This window comes from Canis aureus, chromosome 2, assembly GCF_053574225.1.
Source record: "Canis aureus isolate CA01 chromosome 2, VMU_Caureus_v.1.0, whole genome shotgun sequence".
NCBI classification, from domain to species: Eukaryota; Metazoa; Chordata; class Mammalia; order Carnivora; family Canidae; genus Canis; species Canis aureus.
In genome coordinates this window covers 30020289-30041385 of record NC_135612.1, presented here as the reverse complement: position 1 = coordinate 30041385, position 21097 = coordinate 30020289, and the positions used below count along the sequence as shown (strand labels likewise).

The window sequence follows — 21097 nt, the reverse complement described above, 5'->3', positions numbered from 1 at the left end:
TGCGCCGCAGGGCCCTTCGCAGGACCCGTAGCTTCCTCCAGGCTCGGCCCCGCCCACCGCCCGCGCGCCCGCTTCCGGCTCAGCCCGGGGTCCTCCGAGTGCGTCTGGCCCCAGCTGCCCGGCGCCGACCATTTCTGCGGCGTTTCCCCAGCTCTGTCGGTCGCCGGGGGAAGGTACCGGCAGGAAATCTCCGCGTTTCCGCATCTGGCGGGGTGCGCTGCGCCCATCCTCTTCCCTCGCTCGCTGCGGGCGGGGAGCGCCAGGCGTCATGGCCAGCGGCCGCTGCGGCCCGGCCGGCCCGAGGACCACCCTCCGCGTCCGCGCGCTCTCGCGGCCTGAGGCCCCGCCGGCGGCCGGCTCCGAGTGAGCGCCCCCGGCCCCGCCCCCGCCCGCGCCCCCGCCCGCGCCGGGCCCATGGCCTCCGAGGCCCCGCCGTCGCCGCCGTCCCCGCCGTCCCCGGAGCCCGAGCTGGCCCAGCTGAGGCGGAAGGTGGAGAAGTTGGAAGGCGAGCTGCGGAGCTGCAAGCGGCAGGTGCGGGAGATCGAGAAGCTGCTGCATCACACGGAGCGGCTGTACCAGAGCGCGGAGAGCAGCAACCAGGAGCTCCGCAGCCAGGTGCGCGGCGCCGGCGGGCTCCCGGGCGGGCTCCCGGGCGGGCCCCGAGCCGCTCTGGAGAGCCCTGCAAGGAGATGCAGGTGCCTCTGCAGCCAGCCCGAGGCCGGGCCCTGGGTTTGGGGAGTGCAGGAGCTGCCGCGGGGCGCGACCCGAGTCACCTTAGTTTTCACTCTCGCTGGTGACGTTCCCGTGGCTCTAGGAACATGGATATTATTTTTTTCACCATCCCTTTGGAGTGTGTCAAAGCTCTGGACTTGAAGCCAGAACCTCAGTTGGCCGTAAAATGACAATGTTAGCACCGCGCGCGCGCGCGCGCGCGGAGGTTAAATCAGATTAGGCACGAACGAGCAGTCTAGTTTTACAAACTGTTGAGCGCTGTGCATGTGTCAGAGGTGGTTTTTCTGGGCGTTCACCAGCTTGAGTTTTCTGCTGAAAACTGGGAGGCCAGAATTGTCTTTGTTAGAGACACTAACCAGGAACATAATATATTTTTCCAGCTTCGTTTGTTGGACAGTTACACTCTCCCAACAAGTTGTGTCTATGTAATTATTAGTGGCAAACTGTTGTCTAGTCCATTGTAATAGTTGGTATATTTGCTAAAATTTGCACATGAAGACTGTGCGCTAAAACAGTGGTAGCCTTTGTTATTTCTGGTTATCAAACGATCTATGAAAATAACTGCTGAGATGCAGTGAAGGGTGTCTGTTGGATAGCTTGTTAATGTGGCGTTTCGGAAGACACTGTGAGCTCTTGCAGAGAAATGCGTGAGGACTGCCCTGGAGACCGCACGGAGGGTTAAACTATCATGACGGAAGGGGAGCAAAAGATTCCTGTAAGATTCCTTTTAAAAAGCCCTTTTATGATTCTCAATTTTTAATCTCAAGATCTAAAAAAAGAACGTTTTTGTTAGCCTTCGAAGAGCCAGCATTTTGTTAGTGTGAATTTGATAGTAGTCTAATGGGAAATTGAAATGCACAAAAAGCTTTGACTCTACTGGTGACAGTAATGACTCTTCTTTACCCTCTTAGTGAGCTTCTCCTGATGGTGGGTAGAGGTTGGTTAACTGTCATCTCAAATTACTAAATAATGTTTTATCTGAAGTGGTAAAGTCGGCTTGAGAATTGAAGGTGAGCTGATGGAAAAATGTAGTATAGGTTTCAGACTCTGAACCTTGGGCAGATTACTTTGTCTCTTTGGGTTTCTCATGTAAAATAGTGATTAGGGCCTCTATTCTGCAACATGTTTGGAAGAATTAACGAGAGGTTATCCAGAGTACTGAGTTTGGTGCCAAGCATGTAGCAGATACTAAATAAATTATCAAGTTTATAGTAATAGTGGTAGTAGCTAGAGCCAGGACTGGAGCAGGGCAGTCAGTAACTCAGGGCAAAAAATGTAAGGGGTACTCGTTCTCTGGTACAGACTCTGTACTTGTATGGAGCTGAGAATGAGTCCTCTTTAAATTTTGTGCTCTGGGGCACCCGGGTAGCTCAGTGGTTGAGAGTCTGCCTTGAGCTCAGGTCATGACCCCAGGGTCCACATCAGGCTCCCCTCGAGGAGCCTGCTTCTCCCTCTGCCTATGTCTCTGCCTCTCTCTGTGTTGTGTCTCATGAATAAATAAATAAAATCTTTAAAAAATGAATAAATAAATTTTCTGCTCTGGATGCCTTGCTTGCTTCACTCTAGTTCCAGCAGTGGTGCTAATAGGATCTGGTAACTAATGACGTGCTAGATAATGGGTGTATAATCAGTCTTATCACCTTTCTCCTTTTAAGCTTTGTGTGTCATTAAGTATTTAAAAGCTTGTTTTTTAGTTAATTTCATGCCTATCGTAGACGTCTCACACGGAGATTCTTTCTGAATGTGAAGTGTGTGTTTATGGGATTGCTCCTCATCTGCTATGGGCGTTTTCACAGTGTTGCTCTGGCCCTGGCATTCAGTGAGGCCCAGGGAGGACAGATGCCCCTCTGAGACAGTGACCTATCTTCCCTTCTGCTGCAGTTGTTTAGTCATAAGACTGCTATCTGCTGTTTAAAGGAAAAAGAGTGCATTAAAACATACAAGTGAATATTAATATATTTAAGTGAATAATTAATTCTAGGTGGAGGACACTGAATGATGCTAGATAATTTAATCTGGTGAATGGGTATTAATGGTTTTTAAACTAATTCTTTAGGAAGAACTGCTGATTAAAATTTTAGTATAAAAACATTCTTACTGTTAGAAATAAGGGATCCTGTTCACAGAGCCCTATTTTAGTTCATCTGATTTTTGGAAGGAATATTTTGAGGTTTAGCAAGAGTATAAAAATAGAAACATTTCCCTCTGCAAATATGAAAGATGAAAGAAAGTTAATTATAGTGTTTTTATTTTTTCTGAAAAGGAAACTAGCACCTTTTGTGCTTCTCTAAAACTTCTCCAAGAAAAATGTCATAATTTCAGGAGAACGGTGTGTATATTATTAGATAGCTATATGATATATTTTTCTAAAGCTTTGTTTTCTTTTAGGTAGAGGAGCTCAGTAAAATACTCCATTGTGGGAGAAATGAAGACAGTAAGAAGTCTGATGTAGAAGTACAAACAGAGAACCACCCTCCTTGGTCAATCTCAGGTATTCAGCTTATAGCGAAGATACCTTACTGCTATTACGTTCACATCATGTTGAGATGATGTGAACGTAAATTTACTTTAAACTTAAAATAGACATGCATGTAGATAAAGCTGAGAACTGTAATGTTGACTTCTCATATGATTTGGTATTTTCAGATAATCTCTATGCTCTTCTGGTGGGAAGACAGAAATGTCATTCTGTAAATATATTATATTGCTCATGTGTTTTCAGTGGCACATAACTGAGTAATGTTTGCCATGCTGTGAATCGTCTACTTGAATCTGCCTTCCTTGTAACCAGGCATCTGTGTTTTCTGGTTGATGCGTTCCACTTAGCATTGCATTCAGTGCCGGTGTCTTAGGCTCTTACGGGAGTGATGAGCTCACAACCATGACCTCATCAGTAGCCTTGTGAGGCAAAGTAATTGAGCAACTGGGTTCTAATAAATAGGGATCACAGGAAATGATCTTTACGTTAAGTTTTGCCTTCTTATATTTAGTATGTGATTTAACTAATTTGTTAAACACAGCAATAGTATTAACGTTACATATTTGTATGATTTTTTTAAAGCCAGCATCATGAGAGAAATTTGACAGAAAAATCAGCTCTTGATCTTTATTTCCATTTGTCATTCCATTTCCACTCCATTCCATATGCAACAGTATGGTATATGATTAGAAGTTAAGAGTTACTCTTTTATTGATAGCACACAACCTATTCACCTGTTTTCTTTTTTTGTTTTTGCTAGGGGAAATCCAAATCTACCTTTTTTATTTTTATTTACTTTTTAAAATATTTTATTTGTCAAAGAGAGCGAGCACAAGCAGGGACTGCGGCAGGCAGAGGGAGAAGCAGACTCCCCACTGAGCAGGGAGCCCAACTTGGGGCTTGATCTCAGGACCCTGAGATTATGACCTGAGCCGAAAGCAGACACTTAACCAACTAAGTCACCCAGGTGTCCCCCAAATCGACCTTTTTAAAAACTTTTTAGTTTGACAGCTAGGGTATTGAAGGTGACATTAGAATCAAAGATAGATACTTCTGCTGATTTATCTGCACGGTCCATTTAATCTGTTAAATTGTATACAGTTTAAAAATACCATATGTTTGCATCGTGTCCTGTATTATGTTCAGTGTTGGTGGTTGGGAATTAACTCCTCTTCATATATATTTTTCTAATATGATATCCCCTAATTGTTTTTGCTCCAGATTATTATTATCAGACATACTATAAGGATGTTAGTCTTCCAAATAAAGTGACTGAACTCTCAGTTCAGCAAGATCAGGATATCAAAGCTTCTACTTTAAACTCTGAAGACCAGTCACAAATAGATAATGATGCTTACACTGGTACTGATATAACAGAACATGCTAAATGTGCAGAAGAGGACCATTTTGCCTCAAATTCCCAGGTAATAAAATGCTTAACCTGAAATTGTTGATGCCCAAAAACGTGTCTTTTGTTGTTGTTATATAGAAAAATAGACTTCTTCTTTAATCTATCACGATATATACAAAGATTATAAACATTCTATGTATAATGATGCAGTGAATATTACAGTTTAAGAAAAAAAACAAACTGGGTTAAAGTTGAATTAACTAAAACTCTAGTAACTATTTTTTAAAGGGGACCAAACTGTAATTGATAGCCATCTCTTTCCATTGCAAAAATTAAAGTCTTATTATTTAAAATGCTTTCAGTCTATTCATTGTTTTTACTTCTTTTAACTTTTAAAGTGATAAAATGAAGTTTTTGACTTACTTGATATGAATGTATCATACCTAGGAGTCAGCATCTGTATTAGCAGCAGAAGATACATCCTTAGAAGGTTCTTCATTAGCTGAAAGTTTGAGAGCTGCAGCAGAAGCTGCTGTGTCTCAGACTGGATTTAGTTATGATGAGAACACTGGACTGTATTTTGATCACAGCACTGGTTTCTATTATGATTCTGTAAGTATCTTGGACCGTTTAATGTTGTATGGTTGTATACTTGCTGCTTGATACCAAGTATTAAACCCTAAGCTGAAGTAAGAAAAGCAAGAAACTGGATTGAAAAATTATATTTGATTCAAAGCTATTTGACATGAGTAGAGAGTTATAAAATTGCTTTTGATGCTGCACTTCTAAATTTTTAATAAGTTAATTGTGATTGTTAGATTAGTACTTCAGAAAAATCAACCTTCTATATGTAAAGTAACACACAAAAATGTTAGAGCATTTATTAATAAAAGCAGACAGTTAACTGCATTGTTGTAAAGTGTTTAAGAACCTAATGTTTTTTCATAGAATTTGTAAGGAAGTGACACTGTTAATTCTAGGCCTGATGTGAAATTTTTAAAAATTGTTTCAAGTACTTAGGAATCCATTTGAGCCCTAGAGAAAGTCTTTTTTCTTGAGTTCTCAATAGTATGTTTATTATTAGTTTAAAAGTTCTATGGCTTTTAAGCATTTCACTTTTAAAAAATATTAACAGTGAGAACTAAAAAAAACAAAAAAAAAAACAAAAAACAGTGAGAACGAGGGAATTTGTGTGGAATAAGATATGTAATGGACCACTGATTAGGACAGAACTAGAAAATAAAGTTATTGATTTATATATAATCCAATGTTATGACTGTTGACTTTTGGTACTTAATTGGATTTCATTCAGGATTTGATGACAATGATGATGGAACTTACATACCTATATACCTCAGCCTCAGTGGTCTAGGCAGGTGATCTGGTCCTCAGAAATTACAGAATGTAGTACCCAAAAGTGAAGCAGATGTTCACCATTCCAGTCCCTGAAACTATTGTTAACTTATCTAGGGAAGATAATGATGATCCTAAATACCTTAGTTAGAGAAAGGATTTCATTAGCTTGTTGGTTTATACTTGGTATACTCTCTAAATATCTTGTAAGGAGAGGATTTTCTTTCACAGGAGTATGCTAATTGACAATGCTAATTAATACCCAGAAAATTAATGTTTAAACTCCTGTTACCAAAGAGAATAGCGGGCAGCCCTGGTGGCTCAGCGGTTTAGTGCTGCCTTCAGCCCAGGGTGTGATCCTGGAGACCTGGGATTGAGTCCCACGTCGGGCTCCCTTTGTGGAGCCTGCTTCTCCCTCTGCCTGTGTCTCTGCCCCTCTCTCTCTCTCTCTGATGAATAAATAAATAAAATCTTTAAAAACAAAACAAAGAATAGCTATTATTAATTGGTTTTGAGGAAAATACAGAGTTTATACAAGTGTATGATGTTAGTCTTCATCATTCTCCTACCTTCCTTTCTGTAGCTTTCCTCCTGACATTTTTTCTGTAAATGGTTAGTTATATTTTGCTGATTATATGTTTCAGTAAATTAGGTACTTCATTGTTTTGCCCTTATTTAACTAGTTTTCATTTTATTGTAATTAAATCATTTTCTTATATTTTTGAAAGTGTGTTTTGGACTGAAAGAGGTAAGAGATTAAACATGTTTGAGTTGTAAAGTTTTAGTATCACTAATAGTAAAGATTAGAAAGCTTCCATTCAATTTTTTAGTTATAGAAGAGATTGAATTCTAAATATTTTTGTAAGAGACCTGCAAAGTGAATTCAAGACAATAAATTCCAGTAATATCAACATAAAAATACTCTTTTCCAGGCAGTTTTAGTTGCTTAAACTTAGTATAACATAAAACTTTTCCAGGTCTGGTCTGCATGGATTTATGAAGTAAATAAAAATAAAGACTGTTGAATTAAATCTTGGTTATACAGTATAGGCCATTATCAAATAAATGCAGATATCTTTTTTCTAGTTTTTAATCCATAATTTGCCAAAATTCATTTTTGCATGGTTCTTTCACTTATTTCTTTACTTAGAGTAGAATTATTATTATTATTATCTTTTTTTTATTTTTTATTTTTTTATGATAGTCACAGAGAGAGAGAGAGAGAGGCAGAGACACAGGCAGAGGGAGAAGCAGGCTCCATGCCGGGAGCCCTGACGCGGGACTCGATCCCGGGACTCCAGGATCGTGCCCTGGGCCAAAAGCAGGCACCAAACCGCTGAGCCACCCAGGGATCCCCTTAGAGTAGAATTAATGAAGACAGTTGTTTATCAATTTCTTTATATACAATGTATTTATGAACTTAATTTTATTTTTGAATTTTTCTTCGGGGCTTTTAGTCATGAGCACTAAAAGGCAAATATTTGTTTTATACATGGAGAGGAGAGTTTGGGGGGGCGGTGTTTATACTACCAAATCATTATTGTGTAATCATAAGGATAATGAGTCTGGAATTACTTTTATATAGTCAGCTTTTTCTGATGCATGCCTTAGTTTTCATGACTTCTAAAAGGTATTCTGTTACCATTTTCATTAATGTATCAAGTTGAACCATATGAAATTGCTGTTTCTCTTAAGTATGAAAATGGCAAAATATTGGCATTTTCATGAGATTCAAGTTAATATTTGAATGTATTCATTTTTTATACTAGGAAAATTAGAGCAAATATTGAATGGTAAGTATTTTGGAAACTTAGAAGCATTTTTCATTCTGTCTTTACTCATTATCTTCAGAAAATAGAGTTCTTAAAAGAAAGAAACATTTACTATTTTTGAATATATTTGACATTTCTATTTATTTTTAAATTTTATTTTATCATATCTGACTGGAACTTAACTTTTTTCTTGACTTTGAAAGGAAAATCAACTATATTATGATCCTTCCACTGGAATATATTACTACTGTGATGTGGAAAGTGGTCGATACCAATTTCATTCTCGAGTCGATTTGCAACCTTATCAGACTTGTGGCACAAAACAAAGTAAGGATAAAAAATTGAAGAAGAAAAGAAAGGATCCAGATTCTTCTTTAGCAAACGAGGAAAAGGTAATGTCTTCATAATTTAAAAAATATACCTAATAATGATACCATAATTTGTCAAAGTTTTTGATGAAACCAAAAATTATCATTGAGTAGCTGTATTTCAGACATACCCATTAAGTTAAGATACCAGAACCTGTCAACCAAGGAACATTCAGATGTGGCAAAGATGGACTTTTTCACAAATTCTTAGTAGAAGTAGAAAGAATTTCTTAACATTTGAAGGAGGTAGTTTTAGGGCAGATAAAATACTCATGTGTTACATAATTTGGAAGAAGAGCAGTCAGACCCTCAATCAATACGTTGATGTCAGGGTACCTGGGTGGCTCAGTTAAACACCTGCCTTTGGCTTGGATCATGATCCTGGGGTCAAGCCCCACGTCGGGCTTCTTGCTTTGTGGGGAGCCTACTTCTCTATTTCCCTCTTTTTGCTGCTCCCTCTGCTTGTGCTCTCCCTCCCTATCAAATAAATAAAATCTCAAAAAAAAAAAAAAAGGTGGAAATTGGTGTCTTTTTTTTTTTTTTTTAAGATTTTATTTATTTATTCATGAGACAGAGAGGCAGAGACATCGGCAGAGGGAAAAGCAGGCTCCTTGTGGAGAACCAAATGTGGGATTCAATCCCAGGATCACAAACCTGAGCCAAAAGCAGACGCTCAACTCCTGAGCCACCCAGATTGTCCCCCCCCCACTGCCTTTTAATAATTTATTAATTTATTTTAGAGAGAGCGAGCAGGGGGAGAGGCAGAAGGAGAAGAGTGAATCCTCAAACAGACTCCCTGCATAGCGGGAAGCCCGATGCAGGGCTTGATTCCATGACCCTGAGATCACAACGCCATCTGAAACCAAGAGCCCATTGCTTACCCTTGGTGTCTTTCGGGAAAATAGATTGGCCCTTTGTATCAATAATCGTAAACATGTTCATCTTCTTTAACTGAAAAATCTCATTTCAGGTAATTTTTTTAAAAATCCAAGGAAAGGGGCATCTGGTGGCTTAGTTGAGCATCCAACTTGATTTCAGCTCAGGTCATGATCTTGGGGTTGTGAGATCGAGCCCCATGTTGACTCTGCACTCAGCATGGAGTCTACTTGAGATCCTCTCCCTCTGCCCCTTCCCTTGCTTGTGTGTGCATACATGCCCTGTCTCTAAAATAAATAAATAAAATCTCTTAAAAAAATCCAAAGAAAGAAAAATGCCCGTGTGTAGTTATATAGCAATTTTTTTTTTAAAGATTTTATTTATTTACTCATCAGAGACACAGAGAGAGAGAGAAGCAGAGATGCAGGCAGAGGGAGAAGCAGCTCCATGCAGGGAGCCCGATGTGGGACTCGATCCCAGGTCTCCAGGATCACGCCCTGAGCCAAAGGCAGACACTCAACCACTGAGCCACCCAGGCGTCCCTATAGCAATATTTTTAAGAACAGAATAAGATTAAGAATTCAAATGGCCTACAAGATATTGGTTAAGAGAAGGATAGTATATATAATCGAAAAAGCATTCTTTAGGCCTTAAAATGGTAGTTTATAAAGATTTGGGAGAATTTTAAAAATGCTTATGATATAGGGTTAAATTTAAAGAAGGAAAATAGGGACCCCTGGGTGGCACAGCGGTTTAGCGCCTGCCTTTGTCTCTGCCTCTCTCTCTCTCTCTCTGTGTGTGACTATCATAAATAAATTAAAAAAAAAATTAAAAAAAATAAAGAAGGAAAATATAAAAAAATGTTACCGCTGTTCTTATGTGTAGTCCCTAAACAGATAAGGTTGGTGGTTTATATGCAGGAGAGGACGCTTATTTGTTACACTGGCATTTTGTGAATTGTAAGTACTTTATACTTCACTCTTAAATTTTCATGTCCTGTGTTTCTCTTAGTCAAAGAGTTTTTAAAATGTATAATACTAAAGTTCACATATGGAATTAGGTTTCTTCTGAATTTACTGTATTTGATTTGTTTGTATTTCTCATTTTCATTGGAATAGAAAAGAGTGTAATTAAACACTAAAAATGATTTTTCAGTGTGCTTTCGAGACCTCTGTTTTAATGACTTCTTTCTGTTTCTGGTAGTTGAACTATTTGAAAGGATAGGTTGTAAAGTACTGTCTAGCAATAGAAAAGAACATATAGGGACCTTAAATGACTTTTTCTGACAAACTAGAGAATGAAATTTGAAAGTGTTTTGTGAGATTTTAGTCCAGGTTCTCATGACTGCTGATCTTTACCATCCCTCTTCAAAAATATGCAAACTCTAGGATAGGGACTTAAAAATCCTGATGGGATTTTGAGAATTCCCTAAAATTCTAAAAGGTAGCTGTGAAGAAATGGGAGACCATTTAAGACTTCCTTATCTTTTTTTTTAAAGATACTCTTGAACCTCAGTCTTTGCAAGTGGAGACATGTGGAAAGAGATTGGTGTAAATAACTTGAAATATGCATATATGCCTCAATGCCCACAAATAAACCCCTTTCTTCTCTCTTAATATTTATCTAACATTCTGGTAGATGGTTTTTAAGTACCACCTCTGGCATTTTCACTCCTTTACCCTCCCCCCGCCTACATATGTTGTCTTATAATCAGTAATTATAATAAAATATATGAGATTGGAAACTGCCTTTTTTTTTTAAGTTTCTATTTATTCATGAGAGACACATAGAGAGGCAGAGACATAGGATAGGCAGAGGAGAAGCAGGCTCCCTTTGGGGAGCCTGATGTGGAATGTGATTCCAGGACCCCAGGATCACGATGTGAGCCAAAGGCAGATGCTCAACCACTGAGCCACCCAGGTATTCCCCCCACACTTTTTTTTTTTTTTTTTTAAAGAATATATAGATAGGGAAATTTTTAGCTGTAATTCACAGTGGACTTTAAAGCTCCTCATATTTTTTCAGCTTATTGTCCTTGTTCTGGCCCTTGATGAGTTTGTATTGGTGAGAGTGTATATATCACACTGTGAGTATTTAGCCAGTCTCCAAACTGAATTTATGCTGCTGTTAAAAATATGTGCTTAAGATGCTCTCATGTTTTATAAAGTGACAAGACCATACTAATTCACTTCATTGTGTTGCTTTAGGTAGAAAGAAAATTCAGAGTATGTTACAAACCGTAGGAAAAAGGAAAATAACTCTTGATTCTTTTAAGTTCAAAATAATAGATTTATTTGTCCTGTATGCCACCGCACACATGTATCATTAATAATAAAAGACTTATGCCCCCTAATTTGGAGTTTTAGAATAAAAGAGATGTAACTGATTCATCTATACCTTCTACTGTTGTATAATCAGACCAATTCTATCAAAGTACTAAATTTTAGTGAAATTGTAGCTCTGCTACATTAGGTACATCTGGATCTTTATTCTTTTTTAAAGATTTATTTTTTTTATTTTAAGAGAGCGCACTCACATGTAAGTGCAAGTTGGAGGAGGGCCAAGGGTGTGCTGAGTGTGGACCAGACTTTGGGGCGCGATCCCACAATCAATGAGATCATGACCTGAGCCAAAACCAAGAGTTAGACGCTTAGTCATCTGAGCCACCAAGTGCCCCACATCTGGATCTTTATTTTTTTATTTTTTTTCCACATCTGGATCTTTAAATCACTGTTGTAATTAAAGCTGATTTTGTATTTTATGTGTTTTGACTTGATTATTGGTTAAAAGTTAAAAAAAAAATTTAGGATAAATATATTTTCTAGGCATTCACTATCCAGTAAGGTAGCCAGCTACTAGTTACACATGGCTCTTGAGCACTTGAAATGAGGCTTGTCCTAAATATGGTGTTTTGTAAGTATAAACTAGTAAACTCAATTTTGAAGACTTAGTATAGAAAATCCACATAAAGTATTTCATTAATAATTTTAGAGTGATTAACTTATTTGTATATAATACATGATAATTTATAAATACTGGGTAGATAAAATGAATTTCACCTACTTTTACCTTTTAAATTTTTTTTTTTTTTTTTTTTTTATTTATGAGTCACAGAGAGAGAGAGAGAGAGAGGCAGAGACACAGACAGAGGGAGAAGCAGGCTCCATGCACTGGGAGCCTGATGTGGGATTCGATCCCGGGTCTCCAGGATCGCGCCCTGGGCCAAAGGCAGGCGCCAAACCGCTGCGCCACCCAGGGATCCCTACTTTTACCTTTTTAATGATTACTAGGAAATTTTGGAGTATATGTATATGACTTGCATTATATTTTCATTGGACAGAAATGATCTAGGCTATCACATGTTCCAAGCAATATGTGATAAGGGCCTGTACTGGGACAGTTAGGGAATAGATAAGGAGAATTGGGATAAACTATAAAAATAGTCTGTATCACTTGGTGACGGATTCCATGTGGTAGTTAAGGGAATGTCAAACATAACTAAAAGATTTTTGATTTGAGTGATAAGTGGATGGTAATGTCATCAAGAAAGGGAACAGAAGAAGAGATATAGGTAATAGCTATTGATATTTCATATATAATGTTGTATATATGTCTTCACTAATTCGTTGAAACATTTAGCATTAAATGTTAGCAGATGGTCATGTTTAAGATATTTTCCCCTGTTCCCCCCTCTACATCTTTATCATTCCAGGATTTGAATTCAGAGGATCAAAAAGCATCCAGTGTTGAACATATAAGCTGCAATGAGGGAGAAGATTTTGCAAATATGAAGAAGAAGGCTAAAATAGACGTTCATTACAAAAACAGTCCCCCCAAATTTACTGTTTCAGTTAGTGGAAAGACTACAGAATCTTCTCTTAATGAAAGCATTTATAATTCAACGTCATTTAAAGATGAGAAAATCATGGAGACTGATAGTGAGCCAGAAGAAGGTGAAATTACAGACTCTCAGACGGAGGACAGTTTCGATGAAGACATTACCAGTGAAGACAATGTAACTGCGGAAGATTCTGAGGATGAAGGTGAGTAAATAACTATTGTTTAATTTTCTGTAAATAACCCAGTCTGTTCATTGTAAAAGAGCAACAGAGTTTAAAATGTTACTTACTCATATAATGTATCTGCTAAAAATAAACTGACTTTTAAACTGATTATTTTAATGACATTGTTGAAAATTATGTAAGTACCAGCAAAGTGGTCACCAGTATCACTCTGGTTATTTTTAGAAGGAAGGATTTGAATAAACAGTACTTGGATCTTAAAGTTCTGTTGCATTGAATGGCCTGGCCTAGTCAATGGAACAAAAACAAGTTACATACATTCTTAAGTATCTATTAAGGCTATTTTCGTAGATTAGATATTTGTAGTCCACTTTTGTAATTGAGGTGAAAAAGTAAATTGCCTTTAAAAAGTGTAGTCTGAGGGTGCTTGGGTGGCTCAGTTGGTTAAGCATCTGCCTTTGGCTCAGGTCATGATCCTGGAGAGCCCTGCATCAGGCTCCTTGCTTAGAGGGGAGCTTCCATCTCTCTCTACCACTTACCTTGCCCTTGCTTACTCTCTCTCTCAAATAAATAAAATCTTTAAAAGAAATAAAAAGTGTAGTCCATGAATTCAGCTACATAGATATTATGGTAAATCTTATATTTTTTAAAAAATATTTATTTTAGAGAAAGAAAGAGTAGGGGAAGGGGCAGAGGAGAAGGGAGAGAGAAAATCTGGAGCAGATTCTTCACTGATTGTCGAGCCTGATGCAGGGCTTGATATCCCAACCCTGAGATTGCAACCTGAGGTGAAACCGAGTTGGATGTTCACCCGACTATGCTGGTCAGGTGCTCCATATCTTACATTTTTTTTAGCTTGAGGTCATAAAGACATACTTTCATATTAGGTTATATGAGTGAGCTTATTTTTTTTAAAGATTTATTATTTATTTATTTATGTATTTATGTATTTATTTATGTATTTATTTATTTATGATAGACACAGAAAGGGAGAGAGAGGGAGAGGCAGAGACACAGGAGGGGGAAGAAGCAGGCTCCATGTCGGGATCCTGACGCAGGACTCGATCCCAGGACTCCAGGATCGCGCCCTGGGCCAAAGGCAGGCACCAAACCGCTAAGCCACCCAGGGATCCTCCTGAGTGAGCTTATTTTGTTCTTGATGCAGTGATGCGTTTCACTCACATTTTTTTTTAAGGGCGACTCAGTTTTTCTAAGTTAATATAAAAATTCTTTGAATTCTTTTCAAATTCCAACATCTTAAAAAAGAATTGATTATTATGTAATTGTAGATGCTGAATATCTTTAGTTTGATCACTCTAAATTGGTAAGTGCCAAAACCTTACTTATTATGTATGTCATCTAGCAGAATTTTAGAAGGTTGTTTCAAAAAGAATTTAAGATTTTTGATACATAATTTTTTTTAAAGACTTTTATTTGAGCAAGCAAGAGAGCGAGCATGAGAGTCGGTGGGAGATGGGTGAGGAGCAGGGGAAGAGAGACAAACAGATTCCGTGCTGACTGTGGAGCCCTATGCAGGGCTTGATCTCACAAACCTAACATCACAACCTGAGGTGAAATCAAGAGTCAAGTGCTAAACCGATTGAGCCACCTAGGCACCCCTCAATACATTTTATTTTATGGATGCTTTTTATTCCTGTCTAGAAATTTTTTCTGTAGCTTTTGAATTAATACTTACCCGTTTTTTTCTTTAGCAGATGAGGAAAAAATTTGGCCCCCATGTATTAGAGTAATTGTTATTAGATCACCAGTGTTGCAGACAGGATCACTCTTTATCATTACAGCTGTAAACCCTGCTACAATTGGAAGGTAAAAATGTTTAGTATTACTATGTGTATTTATCTTATTCCAGTGGATTATATATTCTTCAAGCAGTTATCATAAAATGTGCATGGTATTTGTTGAATAGGCAGACACTGAATGACATCCATGTTCTTCTTTCTCCTACTCAGAAAATATTGTTGAGGCTTGTCTTTGTCACAGAGATTTTGTCATTTTCTTACTTTTTGAATTGCCCTTTGAAGGTTTAAATTAGTTAAATCTAGTGTTTGTCGAGTATTTAATCCCCATCCTCTGTTTCTTTTACCCCTTTGTAACTCATAACCAGCTTGGTAGAAAGGTAGGTTTTAATCATGAGTAGGATAATTTCATTACTTCCCAATGGGAAAGAAAATTTATCCTTAAATCATATTCTATTTAATATCTTAGCTTTAAATTCTTGGAGAATAGTATGGTCCTTTTACATGTAGTAATGGAAGTGGGAATGTAGTCAACAGATCTGGAATAAATGATAGATGTTAGTACAAAGGATATGCTATCTCACTGGATGTTTAATGTTATTTTTTTTAATAAAGGTTTTTATTTAGAGAGAGAGAGACAGCATATGAGTAGGGGGAGGGGCAGAGGGAGAGAATCTCAAGCAGACTCTTTATTGAGTGTGGAGCCTGACTCAGGGCTTAATCTCATGACCCTGAGATCATGGAAACCAAGAGTTGGACTCTTAACTGCCTGAGTTACCCAGGCACCCTTGGATGTTTATTATTAACCTCGAGTAAATGTATACAAAATTAAAAGTAATCCTGGGACTTCTTTCAAACAGGACATTTAGAGTAGGATTAAGGAAACGACTTAGGGTGATAGAGGGACTTGCATTTTAACATTATCTTTTAAAACAATGACAAAATCTTAATATCATTTCTGTGTTAACTGTGAGTGCTTAATCTATATATGGTTCAAAAATTATTAAAGACAATTTACTTAACTCTGCAGAGAAAAAGATATGGAGCATACTCTCCGAATCCCTGAAGTTGGTGTTAGTAAGGTAAGATCTTTGATTCCTCAAATATAACACCCTAGATAGGATTTTATAAACTCATATTATAACAGAAAGCTTAGGGACTTTTTCATTTATTACAAAGTTTAATAGTCCAGGTAGTAAGGAAATGAAAACAATTCAGATTTGTTTATTCCATTGCTTGGGAGAATAATTCTTTATCAAAATTTGAGTAAACGAAATGATATTTAATTTTTAACAGTCTGGAGCAGGAATGGAAATGTGGATTAAGTATTAAAGTAATACCCATTTAACAAATATTTATTGAGTAAAACAAATGTGCTTGATGTGGCAGTTCAAAAATGAATCAACACCGGGGTTCAGGCTATTTTATTAGATGGTTACTGTTGAGTCCAGAGTATTTTACAACTCAAAAACCATGTGTCCACCACCCAAGAATCTCCATTTATAGCTTTTCTTAATTGCTTCTCTAATGGTTTCAGGGAAAAGAATACTTGGGTTTTTAAAACAAACCGTAAGAGCAGAGTTGCAACTTTAGTTACCAGTAGAAAACAAGATTTTGCTACTGAGATTCTTTATACTTGCTATTTATCTTTTTTTTACTGTATTTTCTGTACTTTTCTACCTCTCTTTTCGGTGGCTATCTTTCTCTTTTTCTGACCTTTCATCATCCACATTTTGTTTCTATTTAATAGACTAATATGGATCTAAAGTATATATTTTATGTGATTTTTGTCTTTTGGGGATGAAATTTGTTTTCCATTATAGTTTGAAAGTCCACTTATTTTTACTTTGTCTCAACTCATTCAGAAGGGAGGAACTTTTCATAATCCTAATGGACCAAATTATCTTGCTTTTTTACTTTACTATGACCTTTGATTCTTCTGCCTCCAAAGAAAATCCACTCTGTGATTTATTTATTTAAGATTTTATTTATGTGTTTGAGAGAGAGCTAGAGAGTGCACACATGAGCAGGGGAAAAGGATAGAGGGAGAAGAAGAAGGAGATTCCCTGCTGCGCATGTTTCCAGACATGGGGCTCCATCCCAGGACCCTGGAATCATGACCTGAGCCAAAGGCAGATGCTTAACCGACTGAACCACTCAGGTGTCTCGCCACCCCCACCCCCCGATCCCGGCTATTATTTAAATAGCAGTTCCGTCTAAAATATAGGTAGTTTTGTGGTGGCATTTCTGCTTGATCTTTTGTTTTTTGTTTTTTTTTTTTAAGATTTTATTTATTCATGAGAGACATAGAGAGAGAGAGAGGCAGAGACACACAGGCAGAGGGAGAAGCAGGCTCCATGCAGGGAGCCCGATGTGGGACTCGATCCTGGGTCTCCAGGATCATGCCCTGGGCCGAAGGTGGCGCCAAACCGCAAAGCCACCAGGGCTGCCACTGATCTTTCTTTTAGACTAAGGTATTCAGTGCTGGGGTAAATGGTTTGTTACTGTGTGATATCAGTTTGATAATATATCACATATTCAGGTAGATGAAAAAAATTAAATAAAAAAATCCCAGATACTTTATATTACTATTAAGGGAAAATAGAATCTCCTATCTCTGGATAGGGAAATACCTTCTAAGTTTAAAAAAAAATGGAAAAAAATAACAGAAGACAAGATAATTTTGAATAATTTAAGTTTGAAGTTCTTGTTATGTTAAACAAATTTAAAAGGAAAACTATGTGGGACACCTGCTGGCTCAGTCAGTAGAATATGGAACCCTTGATCTTGATGTGAGTTTGAGTTCCATGTTGGAGGTAGAGTTTACTTAATAAAAAAGGCAGACTATGACAGTAAGACAAATATGACAAAATATATATCTTTTAAGTTCTAAAATCTCATACAAATTCATTTTTTCAGACTTCACTGTGACACTGAGAGGTAAGTAAGCAAAGGACAAATAATTCACAATGCAGAGGATATCATTACTATATGAAAACCATTCAGTCTTTCTAAAAATTTTAAGAAATACAAATGAAGTCAAGATGTCAGTTTTCATTTGTCATATTTATTAAATATCACTGTTAAGAGCATAATTTAGAACAGTTCTATGGAATAAGGTTTCAAGTCAAAAGACTTGAAACAAATCGTTTCATTTAAATAAAATGCTTTGATATTGTTATTCTAAAGAACCCAATTGAAAGAAATGTACAAAGAACATAAAGAGAATTTACAGAAGAGGAAATCCATGTGGCTAATAAATATAAGGAAAGGTTTCAGTCTTTGTAGTAATTGGGGAAATGCCAATTAAAATCACGATAATGAGATTTAATTTCACACAAGTTATGCTTACAAAAACTGAAGATCCTGATAATACCGAATGTTGTTTAAGGCTATATAGAGCAACAAGAATTCTTATAGATTGCTTTTGGGAATATAAATTGGTACAACCACTTTGGAAAACAATACAACACTATCTAATAAAGTTTAAGATTTGCACATACTATGAGTTAGCACTTTCATTCTTAAGAATATACCCCCAAAGAACCCTTGCATTGTCTACAAGAAGGTTGAATGTATAAGAATGTTGAAAGAAACATCTTAAAAGGTGGCTCAGTGGTTGAGTGTCTACCTTTGGCTCAGTTTGTGGTCCTGGGATTGACTCCTACATCTGGCTATCTGTGGAGAGCCTGCTTCTCCATGTGCCTGTGTCTCTGCCTCTCTCTGTCTCTCATGAATAAACAAATAAAATCTTAAAAAAAAAAAAAAAGGTTGTCTTTTTGGTTTTCTGAATGTTCATCAGAAGAAAAATATGTAGAAGAATCTGTACAGTGGATTTACCATTCAGTAGAATGGCAAAACTGTACACAACTGGATATACCTCACAATATTAATATTAAGCCAAAGAAGCTAAATAAAAGAAATACATACAGTAGCACATGATTGTCAGAACTTATCAAACTATAAATTTAAGTCCTGTGAATTTTCTGTATATAAATTACATCTCAAGAAAATATTCATATATTGTAATTCCCATTTATGTCAAGTTCTAAACCAAGTAAAATAAACGTGAATTGTTTATGGATGCATACATATGGGCTGAAAGTAATAAAGAGATGCATCATAATTAAATATCAACCCTTTGAAAAGGGTGTGGTATGGATAGCATGAATTAAACATGCATGAATAATTTTTCTTTCAAATATTTGACACAAGGGAGCCTGGATGGCTCAGTTGGTTAAGTGTCTGACTCTTGATTTCAGCTTAGGTCATGATCTCAGGGTCCTGAGGTTGGGCCCCATGTTGGACTCCACATTCAGCATGGAATTTGCTGGGGATTCTCTCTCCCTCTCCTTTTGCCCTTCACCTGTTTAAACTCTGTCAAATAAATAAATCAAATAAATAAATATCTGAGGCAAATATAGCAAAATTTACTAACACTGGGTCATGGGTAGACCAGTTCAGTATATTCTTTTGTGTGTTTGGAACACTTTAAAATAAGTTTATTTATGAAAAATTTTAAGAACAACTTCATTGAGATATAGTCCACATCCCATATACAATTTATGCATTGAAAGTGTATAATTCAAAAAAAAAAAAAAAAAGAAAGTGTATAATTCAAAGGTTTTTCGTGTATTTAGAATTGTGTAGCCATTATCACAATCCATTTCAGAACATATTCATCACAGTTAGAAGAAACATAGTAATAGTCACTCCCCTTTTCCTTTCAACTTCCATAGCCCTAGGTGACCACAGTATCCTTTCTACTTCTGTGGATTTGCTTGTTCTGCATGTCATGGAAATGGAATCGCATAAAATGTATTTGTTTTTACTTCGCTTTTTCACCTAATATGTCTTCAAGGTTCATTCATTTCTTTTTATTGTCAAATAATAACACCAGCATATGGATATACTACATTTTGTTTATTGATCGGTTGTCATTTGAATTGTTTCTACTCTTCGGCTACGAAGAATAATGCTGTTATGAACGTTCACATACAAGTTTTTGAGTGTATGTTTTCATTACTCTCAATATATACCTAAAAGTAGAATTGTTGGGTCCTACGGTAATTCTTTCTAAACTTTTGAGGAACTGCTATACCCTTCTAAAGCAGGTATGCAGTTTTACATTCCTACAGCAGTGTATTATGAAATTGCAAATTACATGTCTGCAGTTCTTTATCCAATCAGATAGACATGTACTGAGTATATATGCCCATTATATGTGAGGCTCTGTATTATGTACTGAATAATAAGCAAAAATGTAATAGAAGCAGTAATTGTGAGCCATACGACGACTATCACAGATGAAGTAACTTTGTATAGTGTAATTGTTACGTAAACAAAGTACTGTGGAGCAAGGAGGGAATGATTAGTCCTGAGTGTTGAAAATCTGGAAAACTGCTCTGAGAGGTTCACCCTGAGGGGGCACCTGGCTGGCTCACAGTCAGTAAAGCACATGACTCTTGATCTCGGGGTTGTGAGTTTGACCCTCATGTTAAGTATAGAGATTATTTTAAAAAATAGAATGTTTTATTTATTTTTATTTTTTTATTTTTTATTTATTTATGATAGTCACAGAGAGAGAGAGGGAGAGAGGCAGAGACACAGGCAGAGGGAGAAGCAGGCTCCATGCACTGGGAGCCCGATGTGGGATTCGATCCTGGGTCTCCAGGATCACGCCCTGGGCCAAAGTCAGGCGCCAAACCGCTGCGCCACCCAGGGATCCCAAAAAATAGAATGTTTTAAAAAAAAAAGTTCATCCTGAATGTTTGAAATCACTTTCTGTGTTAAGAATTTTAAATGATAAAGATCAATACTTTTATTAGCTGAAAAAATAATTTCAAATTGTTTATATAGTATAATCTCAATTATATTATAAAAGTAGAAAATAGGAGACACTAAATTATTAAAAGCAGTAGTGGGTGGAATTATAGGTGACTTTTTCTTCTGTAGCCTTCACATTTCTACCAGAGGCATTGTAATACTTTTGTATTCAGTAAAAAAAAAAAATATTAAAAATAGTAAAATTTGGGGGTACCTGGCTGGCTAAAGTTGGTAGAGCTTAAACTGTTGATCTTGAGGTGTCATGAGTTCAAACCCCACATTGGGTGTAGAGCTTACTTAATTCAATTTTTACTATTTTATCTTTTTTATCAGAGACTTAAGTCTATCATATTCTATGAGAGAGAAGTTATCTGTGGTTTAAAAATAAAAAGTATTATACTTTTAATTACCTCAATTTTTTTTTTAAGTTTCATGCAGAAATTTATTTTGACCATGAATTACAAAGTTATGTCCTTGTGGATCAAGGTAGTCAAAATGGTACAATTGTTAATGGAAAACAGATTCTTCAGGTAAGTGTATATATATTAAATTAATTATTTA

At 37.0% G+C, this 21097-nt stretch overlaps 1 protein-coding gene across 3 annotated transcripts in view; it reads left to right on the top strand.

Annotated features, from left to right (window-relative positions):
- The first annotated feature begins 396 nt into the window (after positions 1-396).
- Positions 397-21097, top strand: part of AGGF1 (angiogenic factor with G-patch and FHA domains 1) — a 47399-nt gene continuing 26698 nt past the window's right edge. Inside the window, exons 1-9 of one of the 3 annotated variants that reach the window (XM_077867527.1) lie at positions 397-615; positions 3121-3223; positions 4433-4635; positions 5010-5174; positions 7891-8079; positions 12644-12974; positions 14666-14780; positions 15741-15792; positions 20965-21066. In XM_077867527.1, the coding sequence (XP_077723653.1) occupies positions 415-615; positions 3121-3223; positions 4433-4635; positions 5010-5174; positions 7891-8079; positions 12644-12974; positions 14666-14780; positions 15741-15792; positions 20965-21066 (1461 nt within the window). In that variant the 5' untranslated portion in view covers positions 397-414. The remainder of the gene's footprint in view (positions 616-3120; positions 3224-4432; positions 4636-5009; positions 5175-7890; positions 8080-12643; positions 12975-14665; positions 14781-15740; positions 15793-20964; positions 21067-21097) is intronic. The other 2 variants (XM_077867538.1, XM_077867517.1) reach the window with 2 other exon arrangements.